This window comes from Petaurus breviceps, unplaced genomic scaffold, assembly GCF_028583685.1.
Source record: "Petaurus breviceps papuanus isolate PSGF00001 unplaced genomic scaffold, PetGlider_PUasm1.0 90919, whole genome shotgun sequence".
Classification (NCBI taxonomy): domain Eukaryota; kingdom Metazoa; phylum Chordata; class Mammalia; order Diprotodontia; family Petauridae; genus Petaurus; species Petaurus breviceps.
Window position 1 is genome coordinate 10,677,454 of NW_027187378.1, and position 15,564 is coordinate 10,693,017.

The window sequence follows — 15,564 nt, forward strand, 5'->3', positions numbered from 1 at the left end:
ACTAAGTCCTCTTAATAAAAGGATTTGTTCTGTTAATTTTGGATTCAGTCAAGGGACTGACCCTGAAAGCCTAGAGGGCCACATGTGACCTGGAGGCCCTGCACTAGAAAATGCCAAAGGCTTCTTTAGCTCTAAATCTGATTCTTCTCTTCTACCAGTCTCCCTCTTAAATTGTGAATTCTGGAGATTTCCAAAGACTTGAATCCTGGTTCACAGTAATTGCCCAACAAATATTGATGGAGATTGAGACCACCCAGCCTGGGGCCATTAGCACTTCTCACTTTGTCTGGGTTAAGAAATGCTTAATTTGTTTTTCCTCACAAAGTGGGTTGGCCTCATTCTGGGTACAGAAAGTTGTAGACAAAGGTCAATTAACACACAGGCTAGTGGTAAGATTCCTAACCACGTGTGGATACCTCCCACCCCTCCCCACCCCCCACCCCAGTTGTTTAGTCACAGAAATGGGCTTTAAAGTGGAACTTTTTTAGAAGAGCACTAGCTTTTGAGCTCCAGGAATCCTCATGAAGTTCACCTCCTATATCTCCAAATCTCAGTGGGGTGCCATATGGTCAAACCACTGACCTTTTCCCCAGCCTTCCTGCCAATCCCCGTGGAAGGGAAGCTTGAATGGCCTGAATGGCCTTCCCATCCTGAAGTTCAGATTCACTCCTTCCCTCCCAGTAGTGAGGGCTGGGCCCCTCCATGTGCCCCTCCCTTACCGGCCAAAGGAAGTCACTCAGATCTATCTACCACCCTTCTGGCAAAATGGAGGACCACCAAGCCTAACCATCTGCCCTGCTATCACAGCCTCCAGACCTCCAAAGACTGCCTCCCCCAACAAGAATAGAAATTCCACAAGAACAGGGACTGTCTCAATTTCCTTTCCATAACCCTGGAATTTAGCACGCAGTACTAACTTAAATGCTTTTTCATTCCTTCCTTTCCAGATGAAGAAACTGGAGCCTAGGAAGAATAAGTCAGTTAACCCAGATCACACAGGAAGTATCAGACTTTAGCCATGTCTAGGAACTCTAAGATATCCTGGCCTCCATAACAGGTAAAGAGAATTAAGCTCCATCCTGCCTACCTGTGGGATAGATAGTACAGAGACTATGAATTCTCAACAATAATTTATGTATATTGTGGAGTTGCCTCCATGACAATAAAGCAAAATGAAGGGTTTGTGAATTTACCTTCTTTTATTTTATTTTTTACAGTTGCAGCAATACTTTGCCAGTGTGCCAACAAGGTGCCCACACTACTGCCAAGGGAAGGTGGGGGATCTTGAAGATCTGAACTTTGGATGCTGCACATTTAGCTCTGATTTTTTTTGCCCGTTTTCAACTGCCCCAATTAAAAAAAAAACTCCCTCCCCAACCAATCACAAAAACAATCAAAAACATAATCTGAAGTCAAAGTTCACACCATAAAGCCTGACATGAAAATATAGTTGGTCTCTTCTTAGAAAAAAAAAGGTTCATAGGGCCATTTCATTTATTAAAATAATTTCTGTAAACTTGCTTAGAAAGGAAATAATCCCAATCTCATTTTAACAACATTTGAGTGAGGATACTTTCCTTCAAGATACCAGTAACCCAGGATCTTGTAGAATAAAAATGGTAATGTCTTTAAGAAGACCTTTACCCCTTTCAACTGACTCCTAGCAATAATTGTACAAAACACAACAGTGGCCCCTGTTTAAAAAAAATATATCTTTTTGCAAGTCTTGCTTCAATTTCTCTCAGTTTCAAGACTAGACACAAACATTACAAGTGGTAGTATCATAAAGAATCAAAGGTGAATGAGGCCACTATCTTAAGGGAACCAGAAGGGACAGAGAGATCTCTGAACTTTCCTTAATTAAAAAAAAAATCTACAAAGAGAGGGGGACAAAACCAGCACACGGAACTTATCAAACATGTAAACTTCATAACATTCGTCCCTCTCTTTTTCTCCTTCCTTCCCCTCATTTGTCCTCCTCATTTAGTTTAGCATTCCTCTGGAGAACAGAAGTCAGCTTCGTCTGTAAAATGGCAGCCAGTTTTTTCGATGTCTTTTTAAGGAAAGCGCTTCCTGGGTGGGCATTGTTTACATGCAGGTACAAGTCCTCTTGGGTAGGGCCTGTATAGCCGCAGTCCTCACAGACGTACAGCTTGTCCCGACGTTGTTTGTAGGCATATTGCTGCTGCACCCCGTGGATCTTCTTCAGATGAGATTCCAAAGAACAGCGCTGGGTGAAGGCTTTGTTGCAGATCTCACATTTGTAGGGGCGGATACCTATAAGAACAGAAATCAGAAAAAGTATGAAATCCATCAGCCACTGTTTCGGAAATGGAGCCAACTTCTCAGTTAATGTCCGACTTTGAGGAAACCAAGCCAGGCTGAGTATCTGAGTTCCTGAATACTCGATACTGAATATATACTTGAATATGCCTAAATATATACTTTCTTTATTGGGGGTTAGTTTTTTCATCTTATATGCATTATTTATTTCATTGAATATTTCCTAATTAAATTTAAAATTTTTTTTAACATTTATGCACCCACTAAAACTGAATTCCAACTTCTCCTCCTTCTCCTGCCACTCCCCCGCCCCTTGAGAAAGCAAGCAAATATGATCTTGATTATACATGTGAAATCATGCAAAACACATTTCCTTATTACCGATGCTACAAAAGAAAACACACAAGAAAAATCGAAAAAGTGAAAAAAATATTTCATTGTACACTCAAACAAAGTTCATCAGTTTTCTTCTCTCTCTGGAGGTGGATAGCATTTTTTATCATGGGTCCTTTGGAACTGTCTTCGATATTGACTTGATCAGAGTAACTAAGTCACTCACAGATGATCACTATACAATGTTGCTGTTAGTGTGTACAAACATTCTCCTGGTTCTGTACTCTTCATTTTGCATCAGTTCATGCAAGTCTTCCCAGATTTCTCTGAAACCATCTTGCTAGTCATTTCTGGTAGCACAATAGTATTTCATCCCAATCGTTTATGACAACTTGTTTAGCCATTCCCCAACTGAGGATACCTCCTTAATTTCCAATTCTTTGCTACCACAAAAAGAGTTGCTATAAGTATTTTTGTACAAATACATCCTTTTCCCTTTTCTTTGATCTTTTCAGGATACAGATCTAGTGTGGTTAAAGGGTATGCACAATGTTATACCCCTTTGGGCATAATTCCAAATTGTTCTCCGGAATGGCTGGATCAGTTCACAATTCCACCAAGAGTATATTAGCGTTCCTATTTTTCCAAATCTCCTTCAGCATTTGTCATTTTCCTTTTTCTGTCATACTGGCCAATCTGATAGGTGTATATTAGAGTTGATTTAATTTGCACTGCTCTAATCAGCAGTGACTTAAGAGTGGTTTTTCATACAATTATTGAAAACTAATTTTTCTGAAAATTGTTCATATCATTTTACCATTTATCAATTGGGAAATGGTTCTTATTTTACAATATTGGCTCAGTTACCCCCATATATTTAAGAGATGAGGTTTTTACCAGAGAAACTTGCTGTAAAATTTTTTTCTCCAGTTTCCTGCTTTTCTTCTAACTTTGCCTGCATTACTTTTGTTTCACACATATATTTTCAATTTCAGTTTAAGCTCAGGTTCCTAGCACTGAATCTTCATGGGGCTGGCATCTTAACTGACATCTACTGAATTGAACTGACAGTATAGGGTATCAGCCCTGTGTTATTAAGGGACAATCAATAACCAAAAAAATCTCAGGCTGAGGGGAACCTCAATGTCCATCTCCAACTAATCCAGCCTGTACCTGAATGAGAATCCCTTACAGTGGATAAAGTGCTAGGCCTGGAGTCATGTAGACTTAAGAGTTCAAATCTGGCCTCAGATACTTACTAGCTGTGTGACACTGGGCAAATCACTGAACAATTAGCCTCAGTTTCCTCATCTGTAAAATGAGCTGGAGAAGGAAATGAGAAACCACTCCAGTACCCTTTTCAAGAAAATCCCAAATGGGGTCATGAAGAGTTGAAACAAGTGAACAATAACAATACCCTCAATTGTAACAGGAAAATTGGGAAGAGAAAAAGGTTTGCAGGAAAAGATAATGAGTTCTATTTTGGATACATTGAGGCCTCTAAAACATCTAATTCAAAATTTAAAAAAAGATATTTTGGCAATATGACACTGAAACTCAGGAGAGGATTAGGACTGAATACATAGATCTGGGAATCATTAGCTATAGAAATAGTAGTTGAACCCATTGGAGCTGATGAAATCATCAAATGATCTAAGATACAGGGAAAAGATGAGAGGCCTAGTACAGAACCTAGGGAGGGGGGGGTCACTCAGAATTAATGAACATACATTACAGGAATATCCAGCAAAGATGATAAAGAAGGAACAGTTAGGTAGGAAGACAACCAGGATAGAACAATGTCACGAAAACATAGAAAGGAGAGGTTGATGGATAGTGTCAAAGGGTTTCAGAAAGGTCAAGAAGGACGAAGACCTATTAGGAAAGACCACTGAATGTGGCAATTAAGTGATCACTGGTAACTCTGGAGAGAGCCTTTTCAGTTGAATGGTGAGGTCGGAAGCCAGACAGCAGAAGCTTTAGAAGAGAATGAGAGGAGAGGAAGGATAGACACTCATTATAGATAACTATAGATCAGGACTTCTTAAATGTTTTCCACTCTGGACCCCTTCAGCGCTTCTTAAACTGTGAGGTCATGACCCACAGTTCAAGAAGTGCATTATAGACAGCCTTTTAAATGAATTTAGCAGAGAAGGGAAGGAGAGCTATAGACAATGACAACCAGTAGACATGACAGGACCAAGTGAGGGATTTTAAGGATAGGGGAGACATGGAAATATTTTTGGGCAGTGGGGAAGGAGCCAAAAGATAGGAGGAGACTGAAGATTAGAGATGGAGTGAAGATCACAGTGGGGGCAATCTGCCAAAGAAGGTGGAGGTAAGGGATCAAGGGTACCTGTGGTAGAGGGGGGGTTTGCCCCCTGCAAAGAAAAGACCCATATCAGGTCCTTGTCCCTACTAAGGTTTCTTCTTCTAAACAGCCCCAATTCCTTCAACCAGTCATCAGATTGCATGATTTTTAGGCCCTTCACAATCCTGATTACTCTCCTTTATAAGAGTGTAAATTTATCCGTATTTTTACTAAAATGTAGCACTGAATATGGTGCTGCAGATGTGGTCTCACTAGGAAAGAGGTGAGAAAGAGAGAGGACACAGTCCAGCAGAAAGATAATTTAATCTGGAATCTGGGGAACTCTTCTTACACCATCTCTTCCTGTGTCATCGTAGGCAGGTCCCTTTATAAGAGCTTTTGGGGTCCCTTCTGGTGCTTCATTTATGATGCTATGAATGATTACCATCTGCTAATTCCTGAAAACTATGTCTCTTAATTTATTTTTTTGTGGCTTCCATATTAGATTGGTGATTTGAATTGAGCATGCAGTGCATTCAATTTTTCAGGTGAAAGGTCATTTGACCACATCTCATTCATCTTGTATGTGTGAAGCTGATTTTTTTTTGAACCAAGTATAAGACTTTACATCTATCCACATTAAATTATCTTCACAGATTCAACTCCAGGAACAAAAGACAACAAGCCCAGTCTAGAGTTCTTGGGGTACAGAGAGGGGTCCAGAGGATTAAAGAGAAAATGATCATTAGAAAATGGTGTTGGGCAGAGCCAAGCTGGTGGAGTAAAGGCAGGGATTCACCTCAGTTCTCCCCCAGGCACCCCCAAACAGACAGTGAAGGGACTGGAAAATGGGTCAGAAGGATATTTGCAAGAGTCCCTTTGCTAGCACCAGGGGCTTAGTCCCCATGCAAGCAGGAGCACTAACCCACCAAAGTTGTGATGGAAGGGGAACAGCGATCCTGGTCACAGTTTCAGGACTGAAAGAGTGCTTGTGGTCACTCACAAAGCAGCGCATAGTACAGGAGAGTAGTAAACACACCTCTCCCTAGATCATACCACCTTGGAAGAGTTGAAAATTTACAGGTCCCTAGAAATACCTCTGAAAATACCTCACAAAAAACCTGAGGCTTGAGACAGTGTTCCCTCCACTTAGGAAGCAGAGCCCTATTTTAGCACAGAGTTAAAAGTCAAGAAATAGGCTGGAAAATGAGCAAGACCACAGAAAGTTACTATGGTGACAAAAAAGATCAAAACACACATTCAAGAAGACAACAAAATCAAAATTCCTGAATCCCAAGCCTTAAAGAAAAAAATGAAATTGGTCTGAGGCCATGGAAGAGCTAAAAAAGGATTTTAAAAATCAAAGAGAGACAGAGGAAAACTGGGAAGAGATGTGAGAGTGATGCAAGAAAATCATAAAGAAAGAGTCAATAACTTGGTAAAGGAGGCACACAAAAAATACTGAAAATAAGACCTTAAAAAACCAGAATAGACCAAATAGTAAGAGGCACAATAAAATACAATGATGAGAATGTTTTGAAAAGCAGAATGGATCAAATGGAAAAGGAGGTACAAAATCTCACTGAAGAAAATAATTCCTTAAAAGGTAGAATTGGACACCTGAAAGCTAATGACTTAAGGAGACATCAAGAACGAATCAAACAAAATCAAAAGAATGAAAAAAAAATGGAAAATGTGAAATATTTCATTGGAAAAATAACTGAGGGGCGGCTAGGTGGCTGTAATAGTAATGGAACTTAAAGATCCCCCTGTCTTGGCTTGGTTTTTGGTTTGATTGTGTTAAAACCCAGAGCTTGTGGGACTTGTTGATGTGAAAAGAGAGGGCTGAACTGGGAGGAGCTGGTGACGTAGATTTGGAGAGACACAAGAACTTTTTGGAAGCAGCATCTTGGAGGCAGAGAGAGACAGAGAGGATTGCTGAGGGCCACTTTGAATTGCCCAGGATTTTTGAGAGCTGCCACCCAGAGTTGCCAAGGGCTGAGGAGACATGGCTGTTATGCTGGTACTTTGTCTGTTTTGATGTTGTTTTGCCAGATTTGTCCACTGGTGAAAGAAAGTCCTGTTGCTGCAGAGGTCTGGGAACCTTGCTGTTAGTTCAGAGCTCCTGAGACTGTTCTGCAGACAGAGTGAATTCTGTCCACTGGTGAAGGACAGTCCTGCTGTTGCAGAGGTCATAGAACCTTGCTGTTGGTTCAGAAGCCCTGAAGAAGGATTTTCTTGTTGTATGTTTACAGAAATCCTGGAAGGGGGTTTTGCTAATGTTTTCAGGGGTCCTAGGGCTGTTCTGCAGACAGAGAATGAATTAATGAAGAGACTGGCAATGTATCTTGTGGCCTTGCTAAGCTTTGTGAAGAAAAGACCTCCATTTGGGTATTAAGTGCTGTGCTTAAGCTTGTAACTCTGGGGTATATTCAATTGTGATCCAGGGGTGGGGAACTTTTGACCTTTTTGTGCTCTGTGATTGAACAAATGAATGTACTTTACTTATGATTGGAAACTAAATCTCCATTTGAGAAGAGGGGCTTTGTGATGGACTAAATGAATGTACAGCCTAGGGGTGTAGTAGTATTTAGAAGAGGGACTTTGTAAGTGATTAAAATGAATGTAATGTCCAGGGGTGGGGTTGTACTTGATTAAATCAGGTAGTACTTAGAGATTATTGAATCACACTTAGTAAATGCTGTATTTTGAATGATGTCATATTTTGATCTTCTCTGTTCTTAATTTGTCACTGAATAAAATGGAGAGCACCTATGCTGGTATTTTGAACCTTGGAAAGTTGCCTTGCTTTACATTACAGTGGCACAGTAAATAGAGCACTGGACCTGGAGGCAGGAAGACCTAAGTTTAAATCTGGCCTCAGACACTTAACACTTACTAGTAGTGTGACCTTGGGCAAGTCACTTAACCCCAATTGCCCTCCCCTCCCCCCTCCAAAAAAGGGGGGGGGGAACAAATGACCTGAAAAATAGATCCAAGAAAGATAATTTTTTCCTTTTTCTTTTATTTATTTAATAAGTTAATTTACTTATTTTTAGTTTTCAACATTTACTTATTCACTTCCACAAGTTTTAAATTTTCTCCTCCTCTCTCTCCCCTCCTCAAGAAGACATACAATCTGATACATGTCAAGAAAGATAATTTAAGAATCACTGGACTACCTGAAAGTCACAATAAAAAAAAAAAGAGCCTAGACATCATTTTTCAAGAAATTATCAAGGAAAACTTCCCTGAGATTTTAGAATCAGAGAATAAAACAGAAATGAAAACAATCTACCAATCACCTCCTTAAAGAAATCCTAGGGGTGACTAGGCGGTGCAGTGAATAGAGCACGGTCCTGGAGCCAGGAAGACCTGAGCTCAAATCTGGCCTCAGACACTTAACACAAAAACTAGCTTTGTGACCTTGGGCAAGTCATTTAACCCCAACTGCCCTCCAAAAAAAAAAATGCCAAAATGAAAACTCCCAGGTATATTATAGTCAAATTTTAGACCTCCCAGGCTACAAGCAGTCAAAAAAAATTCAAATATCATGGAACTACAGTCAAGATATCACAAGATTTAGTAGCTTCTATATTAAAGGATCACAGGCCTTGGAATATGAAATTCTGGAGAGCAAAAGAGCTAGTATTATAATCAAGAATTACCTTACCCAGCAAAACAGTATAATCCTTCAATGGAAAAAATGGACATTCAATGAAATAGAGGACTCTGATAAAAGATCAGAGCTGAATGGAGAATCTGACTTTCTAATACAAGATGCAAAAGAAGCATAAAAAAGTAAACAGGAAAGAGAAATCATAAGGAATTCACGAAGGTTAAACTGTTTATATTCCTAGACAGTAAAATGATATTTATGACAAATGCTGAAGGGAACGTGGGAAAATTAAAACATTGGTATATGTACTATTAGTGAAGTTGTATACTGATTAAATCATTCTGGAGAGCAATGTTGAACTACACCCAAAGGGCTATAAAAGTATGTGTATATACCCTTTGACCAAGCAATATCACTACTAGGTCTGTATTCCAAAGACAAAAAAAAAAAAAAAAAAAAAAGGAAAAGGATCTCCCATGAGTACAAAAATATTTATGGTAGATCTTTTAGTGGTAGCAAAGAAGTGAAAATTGAGGGGACATCCATTAATTGGGGAATGGCTGAACAAGCTGTAGCATATGATTATGCTTTAGGAAATGATGAGCAGGATGCTCTCAGAAAAACATGAAAAGACTTACATGAACCAATGCAAAGTGAAATGATCAGAACCAGAGAACATTATACACAGTAACAGCAATAGTGTACGATGAAAGGTGCTGTCCATTTCCAGAAAAAGAACTGTCAGAGCCTAAATTCAGATCAAAGATGCTTTTTCTTCACTTTATTTTTCTTGGGTTTTGTCTGTTTTCTTTCACAGAATAACTTATGTGGAAATGTGTTTTGCAGGACTATACATGTATAATCCTATGTCAAATTGCTTGCCTTCTCAATCACGGGGGGGGGGGTGGAGGAAAGGGAGGGAAAGAACTTGAAACTCAAAATTTGAAAGAAAAAATATTTAAATTGTTTTTACACGTAATTAGGAAAAAATGAAATTTTACCTAACAACAACAACAAAATAAAATGGTGTTTCCCTGCTTACTTGCTTACAATAGTAACCCCAGCTGAAATCTTGGTCAGATCCTAGATGTAAAAAAGGGGGATGGGGTTGCAAAGGAGAGAAAATGAGCTGACTCCATGGAAAATAACTTGAACTCACATAAGCCAATAGCTTGGAAAACATGGGCTTTGCACAGAATTGACAATACTAAAAGTACAAAATTTAACAATGCCTTCAAGGATCAAGCACATTTTTGCCATCATTGGTCTTTCCACTGGCCTACTGCCTTCCCTTGACCTCTTCCTACCAATACCCCACTTTACTTCATCTCAGGGCTCATCTTTTCTTCCCAACCCTTTGGAGAAACATACAAACCAAAAAAGGCAGGAAGAGACCTTGCTCCCTCCTCCATACCAGAACCTGGAACAAAGCCACAGCAACTCCACCCTCACTGCGGCCATCACCTCACTTCCTCAATTCATTATTTTTTTGCTTTTTGGAGGGCAATTGGGGTTAAGTAATTTGCCCAAGGTTACACAGCTAGCTTTTTTTTGTGTGTGGGTGTTAAGTATCTGAGGCCTGAACGAACTCCGGTCCTCCTGACTCCAGGGCCAGCACTTTACAGCATTTCGCCACCTAGCTGCCCCCCCCCCATTCACTTTTAAGTTCCTAGGGGGCAGAGACTCTTAATAATATTCTTCTAGGGGTGGCTAAGTGGTGCAGTGAATAGAGCACAGGCCCTGAAGTCAGGAAAACCTGAGTTCAAATCTGACCTCAGACACTTAACACTTGCTAGCCGTGTGACCTTGGGCAAATCAATTAACCCCAATTGCCCTGCCTTCCCCCTACAAAAAGAAATGAAAAAAAAAAAAAAGAAATAAAAAAAAACTTCTAAGGGCTTATGCTGGGCACAGTATTACATGATAGACCTACATACTGAATTGAATTAGAATAAAGAATTTGTGTTTCTCTGTGAATGCCGGAATCCTAAGCTGACTTCACTACAGTATGATTCCTGAATTCCAGACATAAATCCTTTCAGACTACTTGCCAACTGTCTGTAAGGTGGGTAACAACTGAGCCAAGTCTCCAGCTCATGGCTATGGTCTCCAAACACTAAGCTGTGGGCAGCATGTGGTCCCCTCGGCTGCTTCAGGTAACTCACGAAACCTTCTGTCACCTCCTAGTCTATGAGAGGAGTCAGGGCATGTAAGAAACTAGATAATGATATCCCCTATGAAATATAAAATGGGAAAGCATCATATTCTGCCAGAAAACATACAGTTTGGGCTGTAGATTCCTGCTCAGATACTGAGGGACCGTTAGTTTAACACAATTAAGAAACCTGAGACAAGAGCCCAGATCTCCAGACAGCTTGAACTGTTAGAAAGGTCTACTATATAATAAGGAGCTAAAATCTTCATCCAAACTCTTTAGAGCCAGAAGCAAGTCAGGAAGCATTAAAAAGCATTAAAAAGGCCAGCTAATGTGCTAAGTGCTAACAAAGACAAAGAGAGGCAAAAAAACAAAACAAGGCCTGCTGCTGTCTTTTTTCTTTGTATCCTCAGCATTTAACATACTACTTGGCACAGTAGAGGCCATATAAATGCTTATTCCCTTACCTTTCTCTCCCTCATACACAATCTGAATATAAAATAGTGCCATAAACCGTTCACATCACCAAAAAGGTAGCAGATTTTGAAAACAGAGCAATATCCCAATTAAATAAACCATAATTGTTGTTTCTTCACATTATCTTCATCCCATCTTTTAGACACCAGTCTTTTTTGCTTTAGACCACCCTTAAGGAAGGAGTCCAAAGGACTATAAATATATGCATACCCTTTGACCCAGCAACATCACTAGTAGCTCTATATCCCAAAGCAGTCAAATAAAAAGATCTTATGGTCTTATGTGAACACAAATATTTATAGGAGCCCTTTTTGTGGTGGTAAAGAACTGGAAATTGAGGGGATGCCCGTCAATTGGGGAATGGCTAAACAAATCATGGTATATGATTGTGAAGGAGTATTACTGCACTGTGGGAAATGACAGGGGAGATGATTTCAGTAAAACATGGCAAGACCTGTATGAAATGATGTAAAGTGAAGGGAGAAGAAGCAGGAGATCGCTGTGCACAGTAACAGCAATGCCATAATGATAATCAACTGTGAGGCAGTTCTGATACAAGACAATTCCAAAGGATTCATGATGAAAAACTGAACTGACTATAAATTGAAGTATAATTTTTTTCACTTTATTTTTTGCAATATGGCTAATATAGAAGTATGTTTTACATTATTTCACATGAAGAATTAATATATTGCTTGCCTTCTCAGTGGGTAGGGGAGGGATCGGAAAGGAAAAGAATGCTAAAAATAAGGTGGGTTTTTTTTAATATAAAGGAAGGAAGGCCTCTCAGATTATGAGATAGCAAATTTACACCTTAGTTCTACCAGATTTTGTTTTTAATCTGGTTTCCCACGTAATATACTCTGGCCAGAAAATTCTTTACATTCAAGGCTTAGCATTCAAAAAAAGAAGAAGAAGAAGAAATGAATAAGCTATCAATACACTTTAAAACCTATCACTTTCCCTCTTTAAAAAAAAGGATGACATTTATACAGCACTTTAAGGTTTGCAAATCGTTTTATATATTATATTATTAAAGCCTCACAACAGCATATTCTCACTCTCATAATTCCTATCTGAATTTGAGGCTCACAGAGGCTAACTTCTGTTAGTCAATAAGCATTTATAGAGCACTTACTGTATGCCTGGCACTTTTCTTAAGCACTGGAGATACAAAGAGAGGTTAAAAGCATTCGCAACCTCAAGGAAGCTAACAGACTGATGCAGGATGGGACGACAGCATATATGGGAGTAGTTGGGGATAGTACCACAGAGAAGTTACTAAAATTAAGGAGGCCTGAAAAGGACTTCTTGCCCCAGATAGGACTTTCGCTGAGACTTGAAGGAAACCTCTTTGCCTTTCCTCTCAGCTGAGTATCTTGCCTCAGAATTGTATTAAACAAGAAACCATCTCTAAGGAGTTCCCTTCCTCCTGTCCCCTTCACTTTCATCTTTTTTTTTTCTGGTGTTTTTGGAGTGGTGAAGGCAGGGCAATTGGGGTTAAGTGACTTGCCCAAGATGACAGGGCTAGTGCTAAGTATCTGTGGTCGCATTTGAACTCAGGTCCTCCTGACTCCAGGGCTGGTGCTCTATTCACTGCACCACTTAGCCATCCCTTGCCCCTTTATTTTCATCTTGACATCATCATTGCTCAGTAGCTCCATTAACAAACACTTATTGAACACTTAGTACATGGTTAAACGAGAGATGTGTAGATAACTTCCTTCTATCCTTTACAAGGGGGCAGCAAGGTGGCACAGTGGATAGAGTACTGGCCCTGGAATCTGGAAGACTGATCTTTCTGAGTTCAAATCTGGCCTCAGATACTTCCTAGCTTTGTCACCCTGGGCAAGTCACTGACTCCTGTCTGCCTCAGTTTCTTCATCTGCAAAATGAGCTGGAGAAGGAAATGGCAAATCACTTTGGTAATTTTGCCAAGAAAACCCCAAATAGAGACACAGAGAATTAGACAGGACTCAAAAAATGACCCAACACCCTTCACACAGTTTACACAAAAAAAACTTCAACCACTATTTCCATAAATTCATTTGGAATCACAAGGTCATCTAGTCCCATTCTCTTGTTTTATAGGAAAGGATTCTCCTCATCATCACTCTAAATTATATATTTTCCATGATTTCCAAAAATAAACTCCTAACAGACTTACTCTGACCTTTATATGACACAAAAGTTTTACCTGGTTTCATGGTTTCAACCCATAAAGGTCTACAAGTAACATAGGGTCTGTCTTAAGATTAGTTTAGAAAAAGAGACTGTGCAATTTTCATTGTGGAAGGTTTAAGACAATCATGCACTTAGTAACTGCTTTTTTATGAGGTTCATGATGATAGACTTAGAGTGGAAAATACCCTTAGAGGTGATCTAGTGACTAGATTCTAGATTGGACTAGATTATCATCCAATCTTTTCATTTGACAGATAAAGAATCTGAGGACAGAGAGGTTTAAGTTTACTTGCCTATGGTCACAAAGGTATTCAGTAGCAAAGCCAGGACCTGAACTAAGGTCCTTAGATTCCAAATCTCTCTACAGGTGTTCTTAAAAAAAAAAATTCTTATCGCTGTCTTTGGCTTTTTTATATTACCGTGTTTCCCCGATAATAAGACCTATCCCGAAAATAAGCCCTCCCCTTACTGTGTAAGATTCCTCTAAAATAAGCCCTCCCCCGAAAATAAGCCCTATTGAGATTGCTACTGTAGTTAAGGTGATCCCCTGTGCTACACGCTACATTACGGTACCCTCTGTATGCACCGTCCTCCCCTCCCCCCCCGAAACGCACGCCGCGCTCCGAGCTGCATCCAATCAGAGCTGCAGCAGTGAGCATGTCATCCTGTTCTTCCCCAGTGATTTGCTTATTGAATAAAGGTACATTTTTTTTGTTCACATTTACCTGTTTATTAAAATTGCTGTCAATGTTCATTAAAATAAGCCCTCCCCTGAAAATAAGCCCTCTGATGTTTTTCTGTCCAAAAAAATAGGACAGTGTCTTATTATCGGGGAAACACGGTACCTCCCCCACCCAGAGTGTTTTCGTGGAGTCAGGAAAATCTGAGTTCAAATCCTGCCTCAGACAACTTAGTAGCCATATGACCTTGGGCAAGTCACTTAACCTGTCTGCCTCAGCTTCTACACAGGTAAAATAAGGATAATCCTTCCCTCTGTATCTTTATCCACTCTCCTCTAGATATATTATATTACATAGTCCCCTCTCCCCTTTATGCTCTTTCCCATTCAGTAATTAATTCTTTCCTACAAAAATATATTGACTTCCCTTTAGGTGAGTCATGGTAAGGTTTAGTCCATAATGTTTTAGACCTATTTGCCTTCTGCTTTCATCCTAGTCTCCTGGTATACTTTTGAAAAGAAACCTCTAAATGGTCTCTCTGTCATTGTTTTGTTGTTGTCCTTGGCTACTGTATTTGCATTTCAATTATCTGGGGTATCTGCAAAGCAAATAATTTGTTCCGGTCTCATTTTATTTTTAGAGATGCTTCAAAGGCCTATTTTTTTAACTGAACATCTCACTTTTTTCATTAAAGGTTAGATTCAGTTTTGCAGGGTAGGTCACTCTGGGTGGCATATTGAATTTGCTCTTCCAAAAACATTACTTACTTCATCCCCTCTAGGGTGGGTACAGAATAGTTTTATGTTATTCCAATTAAGTTTCTATTATATTTGAAGGTCTTTCTCCAGATAAGCATAATTTGTTGGTAGGCATTGGATATGTTAAATTTAACCAACCTGGGTCTTGGAGTTTGTAGCATAAGGTATTTTCTTGAAGGTGATCTGTGGTTTCTTTCAATTTGCTTTCTGTGCTCAAAAAGTCTGAGCATTTTTCTTCTATTACTTCTTACCGGTGTTATTACGCTGAGGTTTAGGCTTTCTTTTAACATTATTGTTTTTTGTTTCTTTTCTTCTATTTGCATTCTCAATAAATTATTCTCTCTTTGAGACTTACTACTGTGGATTCACATTTTTCTATTCTGCAAATTACTTCAGCTATGTAATCCATAACTTCTGTCTTCACAATTCTGATTTCTCTTTTAAACCAGACTTCTGGGGGTGGAAGAGTAGAGGAAGCATCCAGTTGAACTCTCTCACCATTCCCCTCCAAACAAATTTAAAATAATGCCTTAATTTGAATTCTGGGATGGCAGAGCCAACACAGTCAGGGCAAGATATGATTCCAGACCAAGAAAAGTCAGAAGTGGGGTGGCCAGGTAGCACAGCGAGTAAGAGCACCGGCCCCAGTGTCGGGATGACCTAGGGATCAAATCTGCGCTCAGACACTTGGCACCCACCCAGAAACACCTGGCGGTGTAACCTTGAGCAAGTTACTTAACCCCAATTGCTTAGGGGCAGCCAGG

General features: G+C 39.7%; 1 protein-coding gene across 2 annotated transcripts in view; it reads right to left on the reverse strand.

Annotated features, from left to right (window-relative positions):
• Positions 1 to 1,180: 1,180 nt before the first annotated feature.
• OVOL2 (ovo like zinc finger 2) overlaps positions 1,181 to 15,564 on the reverse strand; it is a 55,729-nt gene continuing 41,345 nt past the window's right edge. For both annotated transcript variants that reach the window (XM_069075467.1, XM_069075468.1), the window contains one exon: positions 1,181 to 2,277. In XM_069075467.1, the coding sequence (XP_068931568.1) occupies positions 1,967 to 2,277 (311 nt within the window). In that variant the 3' untranslated portion in view covers positions 1,181 to 1,966. The remainder of the gene's footprint in view (positions 2,278 to 15,564) is intronic.